At 62.4% G+C, this 20,827-nt stretch overlaps 2 protein-coding genes across 2 annotated transcripts in view; one reads left to right on the forward strand and one right to left on the reverse strand.

Moving 5' to 3' along the window:
* The first annotated feature begins 144 nt into the window (after positions 1 to 144).
* Positions 145 to 5,077, forward strand: TRIM62 (tripartite motif containing 62). Its single transcript, XM_044421272.1, has 5 exons — positions 145 to 588; positions 1,258 to 1,353; positions 1,585 to 1,841; positions 3,317 to 3,432; positions 4,130 to 5,077. Exons 1-5 carry the CDS (start codon positions 145 to 147, stop codon positions 4,678 to 4,680), a joined length of 1,464 nt encoding a protein of 487 aa, XP_044277207.1. The 3' UTR covers positions 4,681 to 5,077.
* A 1,054-nt stretch (positions 5,078 to 6,131) lies between these two features.
* The window catches only part of PADI2 (peptidyl arginine deiminase 2), a 19,819-nt gene continuing 5,123 nt past the window's right edge, over positions 6,132 to 20,827 (reverse strand). The window contains exons 3-16 of the mRNA XM_044421163.1: positions 20,731 to 20,802; positions 20,289 to 20,350; positions 19,421 to 19,538; positions 18,665 to 18,790; positions 16,824 to 17,002; positions 14,611 to 14,714; positions 14,341 to 14,452; positions 13,595 to 13,702; positions 9,863 to 10,014; positions 8,990 to 9,134; positions 8,523 to 8,616; positions 7,195 to 7,280; positions 6,459 to 6,587; positions 6,132 to 6,365 (exon numbers count right to left, since the gene is read on the reverse strand). Coding sequence (XP_044277098.1) covers positions 6,132 to 6,365; positions 6,459 to 6,587; positions 7,195 to 7,280; positions 8,523 to 8,616; positions 8,990 to 9,134; positions 9,863 to 10,014; positions 13,595 to 13,702; positions 14,341 to 14,452; positions 14,611 to 14,714; positions 16,824 to 17,002; positions 18,665 to 18,790; positions 19,421 to 19,538; positions 20,289 to 20,350; positions 20,731 to 20,802 — 1,721 coding nt within the window. The remainder of the gene's footprint in view (positions 6,366 to 6,458; positions 6,588 to 7,194; positions 7,281 to 8,522; positions 8,617 to 8,989; positions 9,135 to 9,862; positions 10,015 to 13,594; positions 13,703 to 14,340; positions 14,453 to 14,610; positions 14,715 to 16,823; positions 17,003 to 18,664; positions 18,791 to 19,420; positions 19,539 to 20,288; positions 20,351 to 20,730; positions 20,803 to 20,827) is intronic.

The raw sequence follows: 20,827 nt of genomic DNA on the forward strand, positions 1-20,827 counted from the left end.
CCGTCAGCCGCCGAGCGCAGGGAGGAGCCGGGGCCGGGGCCTGAGCCGAGCGGGGCCGGGCCGGGCCGCGAGCGAGCGAGAGGGGGGCGGGCGAGCGGGCAGCGCGGCCCGGGCGCCCCGGGCAGCCGCCTGCGGCGCGGCGCCATGGCGGGCGCGGGCGCGCCGTGCAGCCTGAAGGACGAGCTGGTGTGCTCCATCTGCCTGAGCCTCTACCAGGACCCGGTGAGCTTCGGCTGCGAGCACTACTTCTGCCGCCGCTGCATCGGCGAGCACTGGAGCCGCCAGGAGGCGCAGGCGGCGCCGGCGCGCGACTGCCCCGAGTGCCGCCGCTGCTTCGCCGAGCCGGCGCTGGCGCCCAGCCTCAAGCTGGCCAACATCGTGGAGCGCTACGCCGCCTTCCCGCTGGACGCCATCCTGCGCAGCGCGCAGCACCGCGGCGCCTCGGCGGCCGCCTGCGCCAAGGAGCACGCCAAGGTCAAGCTCTTCTGCCTCTCGGACCGCGCCGTCGTCTGCTTCTTCTGCGACGAGCCCGCCGTGCACGAGCGGCACCAGGTCACCAGCCTGGACGACGCCTTCGACGAGCTGCAGGTGCGCGCGCCCCCGCGCAGCGCCCAGCAGCCGAGCCCTGGCCGCGCGCTTGCGCTTGCGCTGCGCCCGGCGAGGGCCCCTGCCCCGATCCGCCCTGGCCCCCCCACGGGCTCCCACGCTTCTCCAGGGCCGCTTAGCGCCGGGTCCGGGGCGCCCTTGCCCTGCACGCAGGGCTTCCCCGCGCCCCCTGCGGTGCGACCCGCGCCCGGCCGGCCGCGTCTGCCCCCTTTGCTGGCCTGGAGCTCCCAAGCGTCCTTGCCCTTCGCGTGGCCAGCGCCCGCGGCCCCTTGTGAGGGCCACACAAGCCTCCGGGGCCGGCTGGGCCTGGAGGCGGCAGCTCCGAGGAGGCCGCTCTGAGTGGGAAGGGCGCCCGGCGGGCTGCGCAAGCGACCCAGGGCCGAGCACCACGGACAGCTGCCTCGGCGCCCAGGCTGACGCTCGGGGCGGAAGCACGGCCAGCCTGCAATCCCTGCACCTCCCATCCGCCCCAGCTAAAGGGCAAGGGCCGGCGGGGCTTGTGGGCTGAAGCTGCGAACCCCCTGCTGCAATGGGGAGAGGGGGACCGGGAGACGAGCGAGCGGGAAGGGTTGGGGAGGGGCAGCTCCCTGCCTCCTGCCCCCCGGCTTTCCCGGGGTGCTGCCCACGAGCAGGGACTTGTCTCCGTTGCAGCGGGAGCTGAAGGAGCAGCTGCAGACGCTGCAGGACAGTGAGCGCGGCCACCAGGAGGCGCTGGCCCTGCTGAAGCGCCAGCTGGCCGAGACGAAGGTAAGGGGGCATCGCCGGCGGAGTTCGCTGGCCGAACACGGAGGCCGCCCGCTGGGGCCCGGGGGGCTCTGCCGCCTCCAGTCCCGCAGGCAGCGGTCCGCGGACATCGCCGGGGAGCGGGCGGGCCTCCCGCGGGCGGGCAGCTGGTGATCCGCCGTGCGAGCGAGCGAACGCGGGGCGAGGTCCGAGCGCACCCCCCGGGTAACCGCTCCCCCTCTGCTGCCCCGCCAGTCCTCCGCGAAGAGCCTGCGCGCCACCATCGGGGAGGCCTTTGAGCGGCTGCACCGGCTGCTGCGCGAGCGCCAGAAGGCCATGCTGGAGGAGCTGGAGGCCGACACGGCCAGGACCCTGACGGACATCGAGCAGAAGATCCAGCGCTACAGCCAGCAGCTGCGCAAGGTCCAGGAGGGCAGCCAGATCCTGCAGGAGCGGCTGGCCGAGGCGGACAAGCACAGCTTCCTGGCCGGCATCAGCTCGCTCTCCGAGAGGTGGGTGTGGGAGGGCAGCGGGGCTTGGGGCTCCGGGACGGGGTTGCCCAGAAGGGATCCCTGCACCAGGGAGACCTGTGGTCTTGGGGAGATTTGCACTGGAAATTTTTCAGTTCGCATGTTCTGCGTAAACATGCACAGATTCACACTCTCCGTTGCGAGAGTTTTTAAAAAAATGGAAGTCTTGCAATCATCTAAGGGACTTGCATGTCCGTCACCTGCACTGTTCCAGTGAATCAGTCAATCAATCAGCGTTTATTACGGAGGAACACCAAGAGTGTTTAACATAAGGTATGATATTTGGACTGAAATAAATGGCAAAGTACTTGAAAGAACTACGATAAGAAATATAAAGTTAATGCTAAGTTAAATAATCCAGATTTGGCTCTATAATGCAATAGACTGAATATATCAAATCCTAAATTAGGAAATTTAAATTATAATACTTTGTATGTATATAATCCAGGGACTGCAAAACCTACGTTTAATTTAATCAGAGGGAATCCTTTGATGTGCCTTTGTAGCCAAAGAACAAAACCTTGCTTTCTCGCATGTTACTAAACTGGATAAAAATCAAAAGTCCTACCTGGCTATTTTGACAGGATGGGCGTTAACAATCTGCATTGGTTGTTATTACAGAATCTGCATCAACTCGATACCTTTGTGGAAAGTGTCATATTAATATGATTAGTAGTGATAATATTATTACAACAAGCAATTAGTGTAATAATTAATAATAATACAGTACCATCACAACAGGGTCAAAATAATATGTTATCAAGAGTACCCAAGAAACTGTCATCTTGTGCAGAGGAAGGCAGGCAATTAACATATCTCCCCCCCCCCAAATTAGCATCATGATGTTTGGGACTCATGTTTCAGATAATGTGCAAGGAGTGAAAAGACTGACGCAACTGGAGTGGAGAGAAAACTTTGGCTGGTTATGGAGATGGAGCACTGTTTGTCCACATAAATTGTCCAGCATTTAACAGAACATTTTGCCTAATGAAGCAAACTTGGCCATTTTTCTGCCCGTGTGAGCCTGGAACAGCCACACTGGCTTAATAATGTATTTGCAATCAGCGTCTACCTGTTTGCCACAAAGGGAAGTTTTCCACTCACCTGGAAAATTTTCTGCAGAGGAAAATTAAGCGCTGGAAGAGTTTCCAGTTCGGCAAAATGTTGTAATCCACCTAAGAGTCCTTTTGGAGAGTTTGTTGTGAAATATAAGTTTAATAATAAACAAACAGATTAAATATCTCCCTGCCTTGGCAGTGCGGGGCCGGAATAGGGCTGCTGGCTTGGGAGCACAGAGGGAGGCGAGCTGGGTCAGGCGGCAAGAAGAGCCGCGCCCGCCCTAAGCTGCTATACAGGCTGGGGCTCATGGGAGTTGTAGTGCCGCCATCCCAGAGAAGGTCTGGCAAAGCCACGTGCGAGAGGCAGGCCGTTGCTGACCCCCTCCTTCTCTCCCGAAGGCTGAAGGGAAAGATCCATGAGACCAACCTCACCTACGAGGACTTCCCCACCTCCAAGTACATGGGGCCGCTGCAGTACACCATCTGGAAGTCCCTCTTCCAGGACATCCACCCAGGTGAGTGCGGCTCTCTGCCCCCGGGCGGGGTGACGTGCGCCCTCCGAGCCTCTGCGGTGGCTGGGCAGGGGCCTTGCTGAGGGGTCGAGAGGCGAGGTCCCGCTCTGCACGGGGCAGGCCGCCGCGGAAGGAGGATCGACTGGGGCTCCGGGGTCCCTGGTTGGACCGCCTTTCTCAGCTCCACGCCAGGCTCCTGACTTTTAGTTCATTTCTGGGGAGCTGTGGAGCGAGGGTTATTTTAAACTGGACGGCTGGCATGCTGCCGAGGGAGGGGCTGCGCCCGGCACCATCCTCCTTTGGGTTCGGCAGGGCAGACCTGCCCCCACCCTCTTTGCAGCCGTGCCCACGGGGAGGGACTTTCCTCAGCCTCGTCCAGGTGCCTGCTGGGAAATCGGCCGTGGAGCTGCCCCCCCCCCCCACGGCCGCCGTTCCATGAACAGACGAGCCCCGCGACGGCAGCCGTGTTGCGGGAGGGTCCATGGCCCTCTCCCAGAATCCCAAACGTGGCCAGGACGGGGGCGAGGCCCCACGGAGGGTGCTTCTGGGGGAGCGCCAGCCGCAGCCCGGAGCAGGCCCTGTCGAGGGTCCCAGGGGCTGAGCAGCGGTTCCTCCTCCGCCAGCCGTCTCGCGAGAGGCGCCGGCCCGGAGCTCACCCCCTGCCCTGCCCTGCCCTGCCCTGCCCTCCTGCTGCCCCCAGTGCCGGCCACGCTCACCCTGGACCCGGCCACGGCCCACCAGCGCCTCATCCTGTCGGACGACTGCACCATCGTGGCGTACGGCAACCTGCACCCGCAGCCCCTCCAGGACTCGCCCAAGCGCTTCGACGTGGAGGTGTCCGTGCTGGGCGCGGAGGCCTTCGGGGGCGGCGTGCACTACTGGGAGGTGGTGGTCTCCGAGAAGACGCAGTGGATGATCGGGCTGGCCCACGAGGCCGTCTCCCGCAGGGGCAGCATCCAGATCCAGCCCAGCCGCGGCTTCTACTGCATCGTCATGCACGACGGCAGCCAGTACAGCGCCTGCACGGAGCCCTGGACGCGGCTGAACGTGAGGGGCAAGCTGGAGCGCGTGGGCGTCTTCCTGGACTACGACCGGGGGCTGCTCATCTTCTACAACGCCGACGACATGTCCTGGCTCTACACCTTCCGCGAGAAGTTCCCCGGCAAGCTCTGCTCCTACTTCAGCCCCGGGCAGAGCCACGCCAACGGCAAGAACGTGCAGCCCCTCCGGATCAACACCATCCGCATCTGACACGGCCGCCCGGCGGAGGGCGGGATCCGGGGCGACCCGAGAGCCTCCTGGCGGGGGATGCGGGGGACCCTCTCCCGGGCCGTGGAGGCCGGGCGTTTGCCGAGCGTGCGGCTGGCCCGAAGGCCGCCAGCGGGGTGCGCGGGGATCCCCGGCGGCCTGCCGGCGACAAAGGGCTTTTACGGAGAGCGGGACGGCAGGGCTGTCTGTGTGCATGCGTGCCCCGAAAACCGTTCCGCTGCCCCCGGCTGGCAGGAGGAGGAAAGGGATCTGGGGACACGGAGGAGGAGCTGCGGGGTGGTCCGGTTTCCCAGTACGTGGGCTGGGTGGGGGAGGGAGGGAGGCCTCAGAGCAAGCGGAGAAACCCACAAAATAAATGGCGACTGGGTCCTATGTCTGAGCCGGAGGTTTGTCCTGTCAGTCCCATGCGGGTTGTCAGAAGATGCTGCCGACGAGGAGGACCGATGGGGGGGCGGTGACCAGGCCGGGAAAAAGGCGGTGGTCCCTGCCCGCCCGTGGAGGCGCCCACGGGCCAGCCTCGCCCTAGCCTGCCTCGCAGGGCCCCTGGGAGGCCGTGTGTGCACACGGCGGGGAGGGGGGCAGGTGCCATCCGAGGTCCGTGCAGGAAGGGTCAGGCAGGACCCCCCCCCCGCACTGAGGGAGCCCCACATTCAACGAGCATGCGAGCGATTCCTGAGCAGCGGCAGGGCCCCCATCCCTACAGTTTGTCCCAGGGGGCCGTGTGCTCCCACACACTGGCCACTAGAGGGCAGCATGGGCTTAACGGCGGCCCTTCCCCAGGCCGGGTCTTCCCCGGGGATCGGCCTCACGCACACGCTCTCCAGCGCAGGTCGAAATGGTTCTTCGTGCTCCATGAAAGCGAAACTTGCCAAAAGGGAAATAATTGTTCGAAACGAGAACTTGCCCCCCCCCCGCGCACAAAGGAACGACTGGTCTGTTTGGGGTGGGGGGAAGGGTGGCCTATGTCAGAAACTTCCCCGTTTTATTGCCTCTCACGTGTGCCGCCTGAGCCCCGAAAAAGGCGGCTTCTTGACACGCTCGGTGGAACCATGCCCCAAACCAGTGGTGCGCGTCCAGCTGCCACGAACCCAGGTGGCTCTCACGCAGGCACGGGCGCCTGGAGTGGGTTTGGGGGGCTGCCGCATGCAGAAGGCCCAGCTGAACAACTTGTGTGGACGAGCAGGCGGAAGGGGGAAGAGGAACACAAAAAGCATGCACAAAGTTAGCAAACACAACGAGCTGCCGCAACACACCGGCGTGATGCTCCCTCGCAAACTCGGAACTGGCCCGCCCCCCAGCGGAGGGGCCCCGGCGGGGCCAACGCGGCCGCAGCCCTGCCCGGGATCCGAGGCTGGCGCCCTGCCGGGGAGACGCAAAGCGGCCTCGGCCGGCCCGGAGCGCCGGGGGACGCGGGCCAACGCGGGCCGGGCCCCTCAGGGGAGGACGTGCCACCACTTGAAGGCGAAGGGCTTCCGCTGCACATTGGTGCCGCAGTGCACCTCCCCCAGGTGCTTGTGGTAGGAGGAGATGTCGTCGATGAAGGTGCAGCTCAGCCCCAGCGGCTCCAGCAGGGAGCAGACGTGCTTCTCCAGGCAGCACTCGGCCTCGATGATGGGCCCGAAGGGCTTCGGCACGCCCAGGTCCCGGGACAGGACGATCATGTTCACCTGCGTGCGGAGGCGGGGGTCGTTCAGAGGGGTGGCCGCCGCGGCTCTGCTCCCTCCCCCACCCCGGGCTGCCGAGGGCCCCGCGCCCCTCACCATGTTGGGGAAGTACGCCATGGCCTTCCCCTGCTTGTCCATCTTGAAGAGGGCGGGGATGTCGATGATGTCCTTCTCTTGCAAGCCCAGCTCCTCCTTGAGGATGTCGCGGTTCCAGTCAATGCAGCGCTGGGAGGAGGCAAGAGCGGCGTTGGCGGCCCCCACGGGGCAACAGCCCGGCTCCGATCGGGGGGCCGCCCCACACCGCCCTGCTCCCTCCGCTGGGCCAGGCGTCCTTCCCTCCTCGCCGGTTCTCGATGCACCGTTTTTATAGATTACAAGGGTGGAGAACTGTTTTGCAGCCCCCAAGTGATCGTATCGGCGCTAGTGCAAGCTGGGAGACCTTTCAGCCTTCGAGCAAGAGCTGGGCCCCCGGCCCCACCTTGCCTGGGTGGAGTCACACCCCCGGGCACGGTCCTTGCCCCGGCGCATCCCTCAGCCCACGGGGAGCAGTGCCGCAATGGCCTGGTGCCGCCGTAAATCTGCCTTCCAGCCCACAGATCTGCCGGGCTGCAAACCGCACGGGCTGCAGAGCTACCCGTGTGCCGGGGATCCACCACGCGGACACACTGGTATTCGTGGAAGAGAGTGCGTTGTTTGGACCGAATGACCCCAGCTGCACCTCCTGAGGGGTGCGGGGGGGTGGCTTTGCTATGCACACCAAGTTCCAGGTCTGGGTTTCAGTCTCGGAGCCCTTCTGTTGGTTGGTGGACGGACGGGCCGTTCGGTGGCTCACCTGGCAGTACTGGTTCTCCTGCAGCAAGACCTCGTTGGAGAGGACCTTGTTGACGGTGACGCGCTTGGTGTCCGTGCCGCTGTAGCCTGGAAGGCAGAGGGTGGGCTGCTGAGCCCCGGGCTTCTGGCCGCGTGACGTGGCACCCCTCCCTTTCGCCCAGGAGCTCCCCCCCCCGTGTCTTTGCACCTCCCTAAGGAAACGGGGCCCGAACGCCACGTGGCTCCAGAAGACAACGCGGCGGCAATGGAAAGAGGCGAAGCCACGCTGGCGGGAGAGGGGCTGTCTTGGTGGGAGGGGTCCTTTGTGGGCCACGCAGGAGCAGCCAGGGAATTCTGCAGAAAGGCTGGCAATCTGGACGACCGATTTCCTTCCCCGCGGCTCCCATGCATCCTGCCTTTTGGTCTGAATGCGATAGCGACTCCTAAAGCAACTATAGCAAAGGCGTGCGGAGCCAGCCGAATGCGAGAGAGATCGGGAGCCCCGCTGGAGCGCTCCGTGGGGGGGCCTCGTGGAAGAGCAAGGGTCTCGCTGACAGCAAGAACTGGGGAAGAGGCGCCCAGGCCATCCTGCTGGGACAAGGAGCTCCCGGCATTTGGCCGGCTGTCAGGCCAAAAATTCCGGGAATTGTGCCTGAAGGCTTTTCCTGCCCTGTACCTGAGTCTTAGGAAGTACATTTCCACCTTCTGGAATTGCACAAGAGCCGGGAATGGCTGGGAGAAGGGGCCCCGTGGCCAGTGGATGGAGGGCCGGGTTGGTCCTGGGGCCGCGGGTCCTACGCCACCCGCAAGGGCAAAAGGGGCTCGCAACCACGCTGCCGACTCAGTTTCGAAGGGGCCGCGTCCGTGAGGGGATGGTGCCCCCCGGCACCAGGCGGGGGCTGGAAACCAGCTCCACCAAACCCACGCCAAGGCGCCCCAGCAGGGCCGCCCAAGTGGGAGAGCGAGCCAGGTCTGAGCCCCGGAGTGCGCAGCCTCTCCATGTGGGTCGGCCGCCCCACTGCAGAGGCAGCCGTGTGTGTTTGTGTCTGGTGGCCATGGCAACTCCTGCCCCTGCCCGGCCGGCGGCCTGCCTCCCGGTGCCGGAGATGCTTCTCCCGCACAGCAGGTGTTCCTCCAGGGAGTGCATTGCATTTTTCCCGGGTGATCGAGAGGCTCCATGCCGGTGGCCCAGGCATCCCCACGGCGGCCCTTTGCCCCGGTCCTTCAGGCGGTAAGATGATCCGGGGAGCTGCCAGCAAGACCGGGCCTTCCTCCCCCTCCTCCGCCCAGGAGCCCGATGACGGATCTGCGCCAGGTGTGCCCTGCGAGGGCCCGGCTGCGGCAACCTACCCTTGAACATGACGGCTTCGCCGTGACCTTCCTTTTGTGTCTCTCGGAAGAACTTGTAGCAGGCCGAGGGGCTGGCCATGAGCATCCGGAATTGCTGGGGGAGGCAGGGGCAAGAGCCGCGGGTGACCGAAGGGCAGGCGCCGGGTGACGGGACCGTGCCGGGGCTGCCCTTCGACGCTCCAGAGACCGGCACACCAAGCCAGGCCACGGCTTGCCGGGGCAGGAGGGAGCCCCGGCCCTCCCCACCCGCCCGCCTGCCACCCGGTGCCGGGGCTGCTGGACGCTCGGCGCGCTCGCGACTCGGCCGAGCCTCGGAGTTCGGCGCCCACATCAGCCGTGCGCGAGCGCAGAGGTCTGGGGCTGCGAGGCCGGCTGGGGCCCGTCGAGGGGAAGCCCTGCCCTTCCTTTCACTGGCGGCCACGCAGCGCAGTCACAGCCCCCCCCCCACGGGCCTGTGGCGGCCCCACCTTTTTTCCAGGGATGGGAACGAAAGTCACGAATTCATCCACATGGCCCACGGTCAGCCAGTCCGAGTAGAGCTCCACCGGGGCCTGGACCTGCTGGGCGTAAAGGAAGTCCCGGACCACTTTGGTCATCCTTCGTCCCGCAGATCTGAAAGGGTTGGGTTCCCCCATGGCGGGAGGGGAGGGGAGGGGAGGGGAGGAGAGGGGAGACGATGAAGAGAGAAGCCTCCAGGCAACAGAGCCAAGCAGACCAGGCTGGGACCGAGCAGGCGCTGCTGAGAACGCGAGACGGCGGGCGTTTTGCAGCTCTGCCCCCGGCACCCTTGCTGGAGCCCTGGCAGCCCGGGGACCGAGTCCCTTTCTGGGGAAGTGCTTCCCGGAGTGGGCGAGGCCGCAGCGGAAAGGATGGTGCCAAAAAGGCCGACCACGTCGTGGCGTCAAGCTTTCGCTGCCGGTTGCCGCACTCTGGGACCCTTTAGGAGGGGGAGACCCGCGCGGACCGGTCGGGAAAGCGCCTGCCTGTCCGGGGTCGGGGGAGCGGAGGGGACGGGGCCTGCTCAGGCCTGAGGTTATGAGATTCGCCAGGCATGCCCCGCGTCCCGCCTAAGAACGGACTCCTTTTGCCCAGCTTGACTGCCAGTGCCATGGCTATAAAAGCAGATCTTAAGCCACAAGTGCTGGCCTACTGCTCCCATGTTCCACAGCTGTCGTGGCCCCTGCTGATGGGAACTGTAGTCCCACACGTGTGGAAGATTGCTAAGTTCTTGGCCAAGAGAGAATTGGATCCAGTGGCGGTTTCTGACCGGTCCTCCGGATGTTTGCACTGCCTGGCCTTACAAAACACGAAACGCTGGCGGGGGTCTCCGTCTCTCTTACGTGGGGAAGCTGCTCCCGATGAGGATGCGCCCCAGAGGATACTCCTTGCCCCTGACGGTCACCGGCGGGCTGACCTCCAAATTCCCAAAGGAGTCCAAGCTGGTGACCACTTCGAAGAGGGGTTCCCGGGTCACATAGCCAAAATCCGGACCCTGCCAGGGAGCAGACGCAAGATTAGAGATGCCGGCAGCACGTGCTTGGGAGAAGGACGTCCGGCCTTCCACCGCTTGCATCCACGGAGCCCGTGAGGTCACAAAAAAGGGAGAAGCCGCTGGCTCCCACAGCCTCCCGTCTGCTGTCCGCGAGGCGAGGCGAGGCCTGCCCAGTCCCAGTCCCGGTCCCCTGATCATCGCTGCCCTTCGCTGGACTGGTGCCACTTAGCCAGGATCCTTGTTTGCAGTATGGGGCACCGTGGGGATGTGGGGCTGCAGCAGTGCAGAGTCGAGGGAACGGTCCCTTCCTGCGAGGTAGAGACCCCTGATGAGGCAGCCTAAAATGGCACCTTTCCAAACGCCGGGGGCGGGGGGGCGGGCAGAACAGCAGCTGCCCTCGACTGACAGACGGGCAAATATACTTGTCACGATACTGTGCTAATAGGCGAGAATGCCCCAGTGCTGGGACCCGTCCCCGTCTCCCTGAGCCACTTAAATCCCACATAAGCCCCGTTGGGAGGCAGTGGGCAGCAGGCGAGGAGGGCCCCGGGCGGAATTTCTTTTAATCTGCTCGGCACCTGATAACTCGCCGGCCGGCCATTTGTGCCCGTCTGTAGGGGGCTGCTTGGCATGTAAAACATTTGGGGGCTGCGGGAGCCAAACCTGCTTATGCTCGTTAACATCTATACATTCAAAGGTAGAAATAAGGGGGGGGGGATTTATTGAGACTTTGTGGCAGGTAATGCCAGACAATTAAATTCCCATCTGAAGCACCCCTAATGAAATGAACTATCCGATGTATTTGCACCTGGCCTCCGTGATCCCAAACGCTCCATCCCCAAGAAAGCCTTATAGAAAGAAAGAAACATAGAAACAGAGTGAGTCAGAAGGGGCCTCCCAGGCCATCTAGTCTGACCCCCGGCTCTAGTCTTAACCCTTCCCTTCCCAGCTTCAGTCCCCACACATGCGACTAGGTCAGCAGACGCCCTGGGAGCCTGTTCGCTTTCGCCCTCCCGCCAAGAGGGACTTCCGAGCCGTGCCAGCCACGCTTGAGGCCGAGGCCGAGGCCGGGCGGATGGCTTCCTCCGGGCCCCGCGAAGAAGGGGATGCCCTCGCCGTCCGGTGGGCAAGGCGGCTCTCTCCCTTCGGGTTTTCGCAAGCCCGCAATCCTGTCCGGCCACGGACGGGCAGGAAGCCATCCGAGAAAGCCACAAGCCTGGATGCCCTTACAATGGCTCCGCACACAAACTCTCCTCCGCCGGAGAGATTCCAGAATGACTCAGGAGATCGGTTTCAGCGCCCTAATCCTTAATCATTCAGTAATCCCCACCCAACGCCCAGCGAGGAGGTGCCAGCTCTGCTATTCGCATCTGAGGCTCTCCGGGATGGCTCCGGGCCGAGGGCAACAGCTGGCCCTCCATCCTGTGAGCCTGTGGCAGGAGCCGGCCGGCTGAGCCGAGCCGCACCGCAGGGGGTGGCTGTGAAGCCACATGGCCCCCTGCCACCCCTTGCTGTCTTATTTAGACGTGGAGAAGAGCCGGGGTATGATGCCCGAGAGGGCGAGTCGCTTGCTTTTGTCAGCTTCTTCAAGAAAAGGAGATCCAGACCTTCATGCTGAAGTCAAGGGGGCAAGGGACAAGTCGAGCCCCTTTGGGAACATCTCCAGCCCATTTCTGATCGCTGAATCAAACTCCAGCAGGGCTGAATTTGCTGGAGCAACTGGGCAGGGGGCGTTCCGGACTGGGAAGGGGCTAAGCAGAACTGGGTGGCATACACACGTTTGAAATAAACACGCACTTCTCCTCGGCCTCTTTGGAAAGTTGCGTTGCTCTTGCCCTCAGAGGCAGCATCAGCAGGGCTCGCAGAAGGAAAAGCGTGTCGTTTCAGGTTTCCTGCCTCAAAGGCTGAGCTCAGCTGACCTGCAATGGGCCGCGGGCCAAGGCCGCCTCCTCACTCAATGAAGAAATTAATTCATCCTCTTCTCGCTTTCCACCAAGCAGGCCCTAAAGGCTGATGGATGCCCAGCCACCGCACCGGCAGGGCGGAGGGAACGCTCAGATACAATTTCCCATCTGGACAATGAGATGGGAAAGGATATTACTGGGGATTAGAGAAGGCTTGGCGGCCAAAGGCTGGAATACAATCAGGGTATCTGTCCTGCAGTCCGAAAGCGCTTTTCTAAATGCTGCGTAAGTTCTCCTTTCTCTCGTCTTTTGAAAGAGATGGCAGAGGGAGGGAGGTGCCCGGTTGCTTTGCGTATCTCTTTGAAAAGGGGCTGAGCGAAAGATCAGTGTGGTATTCCTATCCTGCATGACAAATCCAGGATTGCCTGTACTCATTCGAGGCATGATAAATGATAGATTTCGCCACATTTAAAAGCGATTGACCTTCTCGGCGCCGGCAAGGGTGGAGAAGGGGGCTGTTCGGGCTGCAGGACCCGGAGCGCCGCGCCCGTCTCCGGTTACGGGCGATGCCACGGCAGCGACCGAGGGTGGCGCCTCGCGGACACGGATACTGGCAACATGCACGCTCCTCTGCGTTTCGGGGATGCTGTGATCGCGCAGCGGGCACAAAGCCATCTTTGGGGCCAAAAGGAAGGGCTGGCCGAAACGCCGCTCTCTTCCGTGCCTTTGCTGTACAGACAGCAAGGCTTCCACCTGCCCTGAGCTGACGTGGCCCACGCCACGGCTGGCGGATTATCTGGCCACTCTGAGGGGCCACACCGAATCCTGGCACAGCTTCCCAGGAAGGCCCCACCGCTAAAGCAGAAATGGGCAAACACGTCCAGCTCACGTGCTCCCTCTTTCCCCAGTTTTGCCATTCGGTTTCGGCTCGTTGGGACTTTGAGAATCTCTCCAGACTTAAGTTTGCTTCCTGAATATTGGAAGTCCTTTCGCCGTGTGGACAGTCATCAGCATCTCCCTTAAGAGGTGCACTTTCGGACTACTTATGCTCATGATTTGGCCAGGAGCTGCCTGGGCGATTCTGGGGCGGTCAGGAGCTCCCAGGAACCTACTTCTCGAGGGGGCTTTGAGGATGAAAAGGAGAGAAGATGCATATCAGCGGCCCTGGGCTCCTTGCAGGGAAATGGGCGTGACGGAAATATAGCAAAAAAAGAAAAAAAGATAAAATCAATGGCCAAAGGAAGCGTGTACGATCTGGAATGCCACCGTGACACTCAGAGAGGTGCGGGTTTCCAAGGAGAGCGCAGGTCCCCCTTCAGAGCGCGGAAGGCATTTCAGCAGCAAACTGAGTGCGTGTCTCCCGATGCCCTGCCTCGAAGCACCCTTCCCCGCTGGATCCGCAGGGCTTTGGTACTCGACATTCCCCAGACCAGGGAGGCCGCCCCAACACGTCCCGGCTGCCCATTCCGCACCCGCGAGTCGCTCTGGGCCTCTTGGAGACCGTCCCCGGCCTTGCAGCGCTCCGGGGGCAAGAGTGCAGACTACCCCACCAGGCAGGCGAGGCGCAGCGTTGGGGATCAGGAACTGTCTCTGCTCGAGGCAGACACTGATGAGACCCCCCACGCATCCCGTTCACACAGGAGGACTCGGGCGGGGGACAAAGGTCAGGCGCTTACCAAAATCTCCTTGATGGGGAAATCCCGGAGGCCCCCGTCCCTCGGAGAGTCCAGGACCACCGGGAAGCCCTTGTGAGGGGCTTGGATGTAGCCAAACTCTATTTCGTCCTGCCGGGGAAGGAGAATCAGTGAGGAGGTCCTCCCTGCTGGGCAGCTGCACCGGGCTCTCTGGCCTGAGCTTTCAGCCCTGCACTTTTCCTCTTCCCTCCCCTTCCCCTTTTCCTCTCGTGCGTTTTAAAGATTGTGCACATCCCATCAGGAGATGACTGAATGCCTTGTAAGCTGCTCTGGGAGCGCCATCTTGGAGCGGCCGTGGCTGAGGCATGGGGCAAGCCTGCCCTTAATCAAGAAAGAAGCCACTGCAATTAAAGTGGAGCAGTTTAACGAACGGGCAGCGGCTTCCCCCGCACCCCACACCCTCCCCGGGATGCCTGCTCACTCGTTAATTCCATGTGGCCCCCGCCATAACGAATGGAAGGAGAGCCTCACCGGACTGGGCCAAAGGCCCTTCTCATCCGGCACCCAAACCGTCCGCGGGCGCCAAACGGGAAAAGCCCCAGGGGCGAGTCTCTCGGACCCGCTCCCCCGGCTCCTCCCTGCCGCTGAGCCCCACACACCAGCTTCGGGCCATGCGATTCCAGCCGCCCACTGTGGCCACAGGGTCCTGGACCCCGAGGGTGAGCATGGGGACGAACGAACCAAACCCCGGGCCCGCAGACCCCCAGCCCGCCCTGCGGCCCCCTCACCTGCATCCAGCGGTCGCTGCGATTCATGTACCGGGAGCAAACGTGGATCTTGCAGTTGGCTTTGTCCACCAGGTTCTTGATCTCCTTCAGGAAGAGATAATTGTCTTTCACGCTGGTGCAGGAAGAAAGAGGGCGGCGGTTGACGGAGGTCTCAGAACCCCGGAAGAGGCATTCCCCTCCCCAGACCCGGCCCGGCCACCAGCTTCCCTCCAGTGAGCTGAGCCCGTTGAGAGGTGATCAAAAGGCCTCCCTGGAGTTGGGCCGCCTTACCTGCACACAAACACGCTGACCGGAGGCAAGGTGTTTGGGGTCATGATCCACGGAGCAACCCGGAAGGCGACGGTGTCGGTGAAAATCGGGGTCTGGGGGATACCCTGTTGGGACAGGAGCACAGACGCCACGCAGCTTAGGAACGAATGGCTAAACATTGGGGTGCCCTGACCTGCCCCACCCCAGAGACGGCACCCTCAGCCGCCAGGATGGGGCCCTTGGGCGCACACCGGGAACCAGAATCCCCCCGGGAAAGAGCGGCTTCCAGGTGTGCCCTGAGCCCGTTTCCTTGGCAGAATTCCCGCCTGCACACGGGAATCGGTTAATGGGCTGAATGCTGCATGGCTGAATTAAAATCAGCAGCGTTCCAGCCACACGGAGAAGAGTGCGCACGGGGATGCCGAGTGATGCCACACCCCCAGCAAGGAAGCAAAGAGCCCTGCGGCTCGTGAAGCTGGCGAGGACGAGGCGTGAAGGCCAGATCTCCGCTGGAAAGGCCCCGACACCCAAGCCGTGCCCAGAGGCTGCGGAGCGTGCCAGTTCCTGTCTCTCAATCAGGCGGGGTGATGAAAAGCGTTGTGGGGTGCAAGGGGCAGTGGTGGACATGTGGGGTGGCTGGCCCACTTTTCCTTCTCTCCGGTCTTCGCCCTCCCTTCGGCGGCCTCCTTTTCGGCTGCTGGAGACACCTGGAACGCACCTCAAACGCACGCACCTTGTGTGTGTGTACCTGACCCTGGAGTTGCGCCGATCGATATGGATTGGGGATTTCTTTCAACGTGGCTGACTGTGCTTTTCAGCAGAAACATGTCACCAGAACAGCAGACGGTGGGTGGGAGTTATATTTTTATGCAGCCGCGGCCCCCCAGAAGTCATGCGCAGCATTCCGGCCGCGGGCGGCAGAGAACCCGAGAAGGCCGCGCGGCTTAATTGAAAACCAATCGCCTTTCTGCAGCCCAATTTACATGGCTCTAAAAAGAGCGAGGCAGGGAGTGCTCGCCGCGGAGAGGCCTGCCCTGCCCAGAGAGCGAACAAAAGGTGCCACTTGAGAGGAAAGGTCACTGCACTGCTGGCGCATTAGCCGTGCGAAGGGAAGTGTCGAGCCGAAACATCAGCAGCTCCTTCTGCGCTTACCCAGTGCGGGTTGCCCGGGGGGGAGCCAGCGGCCGGCCACGGGACCGTCCGTGGCAAGCGGGGAGACCACGTGGCACAGGCGGCACACTCCGGGCACCCAGTGACGGGCGGTCGCCAGACCTGCGGTACCTATTTTGGATTTCTTTTACTACATCCCCGCAAATCTAGCCGGAGCAAGCAGCCCTCACACAGGCTGGTGCCAGGAGTTCAAGAGCAGGGGGTTCAACACGTTTATGCCAAGAATTGGTGATCAGGACCGTTCACACAACAGATGCCTCCTAGTTTCCCCTCGCAATCTGCTTCATCCATCTTAAGTCCTTTCTGGGGACGGGAAGGGAGCCTTTGAGTCACGGAGTTAAACGGTTAAACTGCTTCGGTGGTGTTTGACCTCTAAGCAGCACACCCTGCAAATGCCAACGATAGAATGTGAAAGCCAACGTAAAAGCCATCACAAATGCGTCCAAACACTGCAGAGAGTGTGAAGCAGCCTAGACGCTCGTTCGGCAGTTGGGGTCCCCGAAGAAGCCGGTGCAAAGGACCCAGAGATGGAGCAGGAGGCCCGGATCACCGTCCCCCGAAACCTCCAAGCATCAAGAGGCTCCTCCAGGGATTGAGGGAGGGAGGGAGGGATGGACCTGAGACACCTGTCTGTGTCTTCCTGCCGGTTTGGGTGCCTGCCTCTCAGGAAGCCGCGGCTGCAAAGATTCTGTGCAGGGCACCGTCCAACGTGTGTTTAGGCAGGAAAAGTCCCCGGAAGAGAGCATGGAACGTTCTTTTCAGAAGCTCCCAGAGAGGGAGGGAGCTGCGCCCCGCCCTCTCGCATGATACGGGACCCCTCGCCGGGCTCTTCCATGAAGCTGAACGAATGCTGGGAGCCCCGGCAGAGGGAAGGCGCGGCGGGGCTTGGGCAGATGCGCGGCTGAAATGCCACCCGAGGGCCACGCGCGCCGATGGCTGTAAAAGGGCACAAGGGAGGCGGCGGAGGCGGCGGGCCCAGCCAGGGCTCAGCGGGACGCCGCCACCCCTGATTTATGGGACGCGCCCTTCCAGCGCGGAGGCCGCCGCACCCCTCCGCTTCGAACCTCAGCAACCGGCTCCAGGAGGCTGACGTTGATCGTGACGAGCCCGTTGAAGCTGTCGTCCGGGAAGCGGAGGCCCTCGACAAAGAACTCCATCTCTGCAGAGCCCCCGGTGTACTTCACCATGTGGTAGAGCTTCTTCCGGCCCAAGATGTGGATGTAGCGCTGGCCGAAGAACGGATCTGTGGGCGGAGGAGGAGGGGTGCTGTTCAGGAGGGGTCGGGGTCTCCCCAGCTCCCGTGCAGGTTCGCCTGACCCCGGAGCCGGCTGCGTGCAGGCCCTTCCCCTCCGAGGCCCCTCGCCATCGGAGGGGCTCAGGCGGGTGCCTCCAAGAGACGGGCCCTTCCTGGCTACGGGGCTGCATCGGTGGCACCTGCATTGATGGGGCTCCAGAAGCGGAGCACTCTGTGTTTGGGCAAAGGGGCTGTCCCCCGTCTGGGGGAAAGAGCTATGTGGCTCCCGGTCTGACGGAGATTGTTGACGGGTCTCAGGCTGCAAGCAAAGTCAACAAGTCCAGGGAGGACGGCCTGCCTGAAACGAAACTTTAAGGGGCAGGCCGACGGAGCTTTCTTGTTTTTAAAACCGGTCCCTTGCGTCCGGGTGGTCCAAATCCTTCAACAGAAAATACTAGGTTCTGGGGGCATCTCTGAGTTATTAAAGTACAGTGATCGGCACGGAATTGCCACAAAGGCAACCGGTTGGCATGGGAAGCCCATTTGCTACTGAGAGGAGGGGTCTTATGGGGGGCTGGGTGGACCGGAGACTAGTATAAGGGCCACGAGGAGAGCCCTGGAGGAGGGGACTCCCTGCAGAAGCTGGCAGGACAGGCCAGGGGGGCCGCCGTAGCCCGAAAACTCCTCCACCGTGGCTTGCCTTGCCCCTCCTCTTTACCCTCTTACGCTGCTTTCCAGAGCACTTTCTAATCCTGACTTCTCCTGGCCCAGCAAGCAGACTCGGCCCCCTTCCTCGTGTGTAACCCGCCCCCCCCCCCCCGCCTGGCCACCTCCCCGGGATCTTTCAGAGAGCCGCTTCTGATTGAGAGCGTGAGCGGCTGAGTGCCGAGTCCCCCCCCATCTTTGGCCAGCTCTAATTGCAGCGGCTCTGTTGGCAGGCGGGCAGGTGGGCGGGGGTCCTTCTCCGGGTGCCAATTAAGTGCCCGGAATGTTGCAGACATCAGAGGCCCTTGCTCATTAGATGTGTTGATGGAGAAGGCCGTGGATTTCCAGGCGGTTCTCGGTGGAAATGAGCTGCGGGTGCCAGGACTGTACGCGCCTGGAAGAGGCTAAAAGTGGCCGCCTGCTCACGGAAGGCAGAGACTTCCCAGAAAACGGCATGTTGCGCCAGGCAGAGGGAGACTCCATCTTGCGGGCCCCCCAGCAGCTGTAGACAAAGCCACACATGTGTTCCCGGGATGGATTCCCCCAGCAAAGGACAGAAAGGGGGCCGGAGTCTTGCCCGTCTGAGACTTTCTGTTCTCTCTAAGCCCCCCATCCAATTTGATTTACATAGGTCAAGTTTTAGAAGCTTTAAAGCGTTCCTGCTCGGAACGAAGCCTCCAGATGCCGGTCCATTCTCTCTCAGTCCCACGCTGCAAGCATTTTAGGGTTGGGACATCTGGAGGGGCATCTCGGGCTTTTAGAATGGGGGAAATTTGCCCTCGGTTCAGTGGGGCAAGAGGGCCTGGCCAGGAGGGGCTACGTTCTCTCCCCCTGATTTGATTAGTGTGGGATAAGCGTCCCAGGGCAGGTTTCAGCAAACATCAAACCAGAAGACACGGGGAGGGAAAGAACAGTGGAGCGCATGACGGAGGGAGGAAGGGGGGGGGGGGGGGGGGTGGGACTTACTCTGCAAGTAGAAGACCCCAACTTTGTCAGTGTCGCTCATCGGAATGTGAAGAACCATTTCGTATCCGGGGGGCAGCCGGTCCGGCCCTTTTGTTCTCAGGATCATGCGGGACATGTCATCCAGATCTGGGGGTTCGACACCCCGGAAATGGTAAGCAAGGAGAAGTAGGGACCGAGCCCACAGACGCCGGGGCCGAGCTGCCCGCAGGCGGCTTTCTGGGTGACGTGCCTTGGTTGGGATCGGCGCGCCGGATGCCTCTGTACCCCACGCGCTGGGCTGGCCCCACGCCGTTCATGCCGGCAACGTGAGGGATGGGGGAGCCGCACAGGGGCCTCGAGCCCCTGGGGTACCTTCTCAGATATGATTCCAGATCTCTTGGCCTCCCTGCTCCCCCCTTTACCGTCCGTGTGCCCCATAAGGATGCCAGCCTGCTCTCTAACAGCGGCTCTGCTCAGTTGAGAGGCTGAGCTGGTTGCTTTCTCCCTCAACGGCCCCTGGAATCATCAGCGCAGTCCGCTCTTCCCAGCCCTTCTTCCAAGTCAGGGGTGTCAGACCTCCACCACTGAGCTACAACCCCGCTCTCCAAAATAAGGATTCTAGTCCTCATGGTTCTGTGCAAAGGTCCGATGTACAGGAAACTGCTTTCCACAGAATTGGCCCACATAAACCGGCAGTGTGCAGAGGGGCCACAGCCCCGTGGCTGGAGCTGGTGGGGCCACAGGACAGGGTACAAGGAGCAAGCACGCCTCACGTACCTTGCTTGGAGAATATCTTGTCGTCCTGGCAGTCTTCCATGCCAATGAATGGGTTTTCCCTGTCACAGTTCACGAGGAGGATGGCACCCTGCCCGTCGGGGCCCCAGCTCCATGACGCCTGGAATGGCCACACGGGAAGTCAGCACCGAAGGCGGGGCTCGCACAAACCGCCCTTCCCGAACCCGGTGCCCTTCGGGGGTCAAGGGCACGGTCTCCATCCCATCCAGGCAGCACTGCCCATGGCTGGCCGGGGCCTCCTGGGGGCCGGGTGACTCTCTTCGGCCTAACCGGGCACCCTGGAACGTTTTCGGCCACTCCAGCTCCCCTGAACTGGTGAGCGCCAGCTGTGCTGGACTGCGAGGGGTTGATTCCCGGCCGGCACTGGCCGGGCGTGTCGGGGCTTGTGGTCCAACCCATCTGGAAAGCACCGCATTAGACAGACCGTGCCGGAGAGCAGTTCCCTCTCCGGGACCCTGGGAAGCACAGCGTCAAGCCCCTTGCGCGTCGAAACACGGCCCTTTGGGGGGTGCCCCGGGGGTCTTCCCAGGCTCCACTGCGCAGAAGATCGACCTGCTGACGGCCCGGGGAAGCAGAAGCCTCCGCTGAGGGAGGACCACAGCTGGGGATCGCCGTCTCAGCAGGGAGGCTTGGGGAGCACAGGGAGGGGCCGGGAGGTTTCCCTAGCCCTGCAGCTGGAGGGAAACGACTGGAAGGGTCTTCGAATTGTCGAGCGCGCAGGAGGAAGAGTCTGCATCCACCCTGGCGCCTCTGCGGAGGAGGTTCCCTGCGGAGCTTGGCCTGCTCCCTGAACACCTCGCTTAAACAAACAAACCGCTCAAAGGCACCTTGGCGCGAATTGTGGAATCACCTTGTTTGGGTTGTTCCTCTCCACCACCCCATCGCGGTCGGCGTCCACGTCCAGCGAGATCTCTGGAAATACAGACTGGTAAGCACACGGTTGGTCCCCGTTTCTAGGGACTGCCAGGAACCCTCCTGCGACCCCAACAGCCATGGGGCATTGTGAGGATGGGGAGAATGTGCCCGAGGCTTGTGGGGCCGGAAGAGAAATGGACGCAGAGTGACTCTCTGAAAGGGCATCCGGGGACAATTGCTGCCCGATCGCCTGCGGAGCCCGAGAGGAAGGCGAGAAACTGGCTGATCCAGCAAACGACCTTTTGTTCAGAGTCTCCTGGGACTTCGAATTGACGGGGGCGTGTTTGCGTGCCAAGTGCCCCGTGCTGAGGCGGAGCAAGCCAGGGAAGCGGGGAGGAGTGGGGGTGCCCTTTGGGCCAGGGGGTGCCCGGACTCACCGATGCCAGTCAGGAAGATGCCCGCCTGGTCGATGGGGTGGCCGCCGTTCTCGTCGTAATAGTTGACAGTAAGGTGCCAGGAGACTCTGAACAAAAG

This window comes from Varanus komodoensis, unplaced genomic scaffold, assembly GCF_004798865.1.
Source record: "Varanus komodoensis strain SLA01 unplaced genomic scaffold, ASM479886v1 scaffold116, whole genome shotgun sequence".
In the NCBI taxonomy this organism is placed as follows: domain Eukaryota; kingdom Metazoa; phylum Chordata; class Lepidosauria; order Squamata; family Varanidae; genus Varanus; species Varanus komodoensis.

Coding starts and splice junctions, on each gene's coding strand:
- TRIM62 (XM_044421272.1), top strand. CDS start 145: ATGGCGGGCGCGGGCGCGCCGTGCAGCCTGAAGGACGAGCTGGTGTGC. Junction 589..1,257: donor ACGCCTTCGACGAGCTGCAG/GTGCGCGCGCCC, acceptor TCTCCGTTGCAG/CGGGAGCTGAAGGAGCAGCT. Junction 1,842..3,316: donor ATCAGCTCGCTCTCCGAGAG/GTGGGTGTGGGA, acceptor TCTCTCCCGAAG/GCTGAAGGGAAAGATCCATG.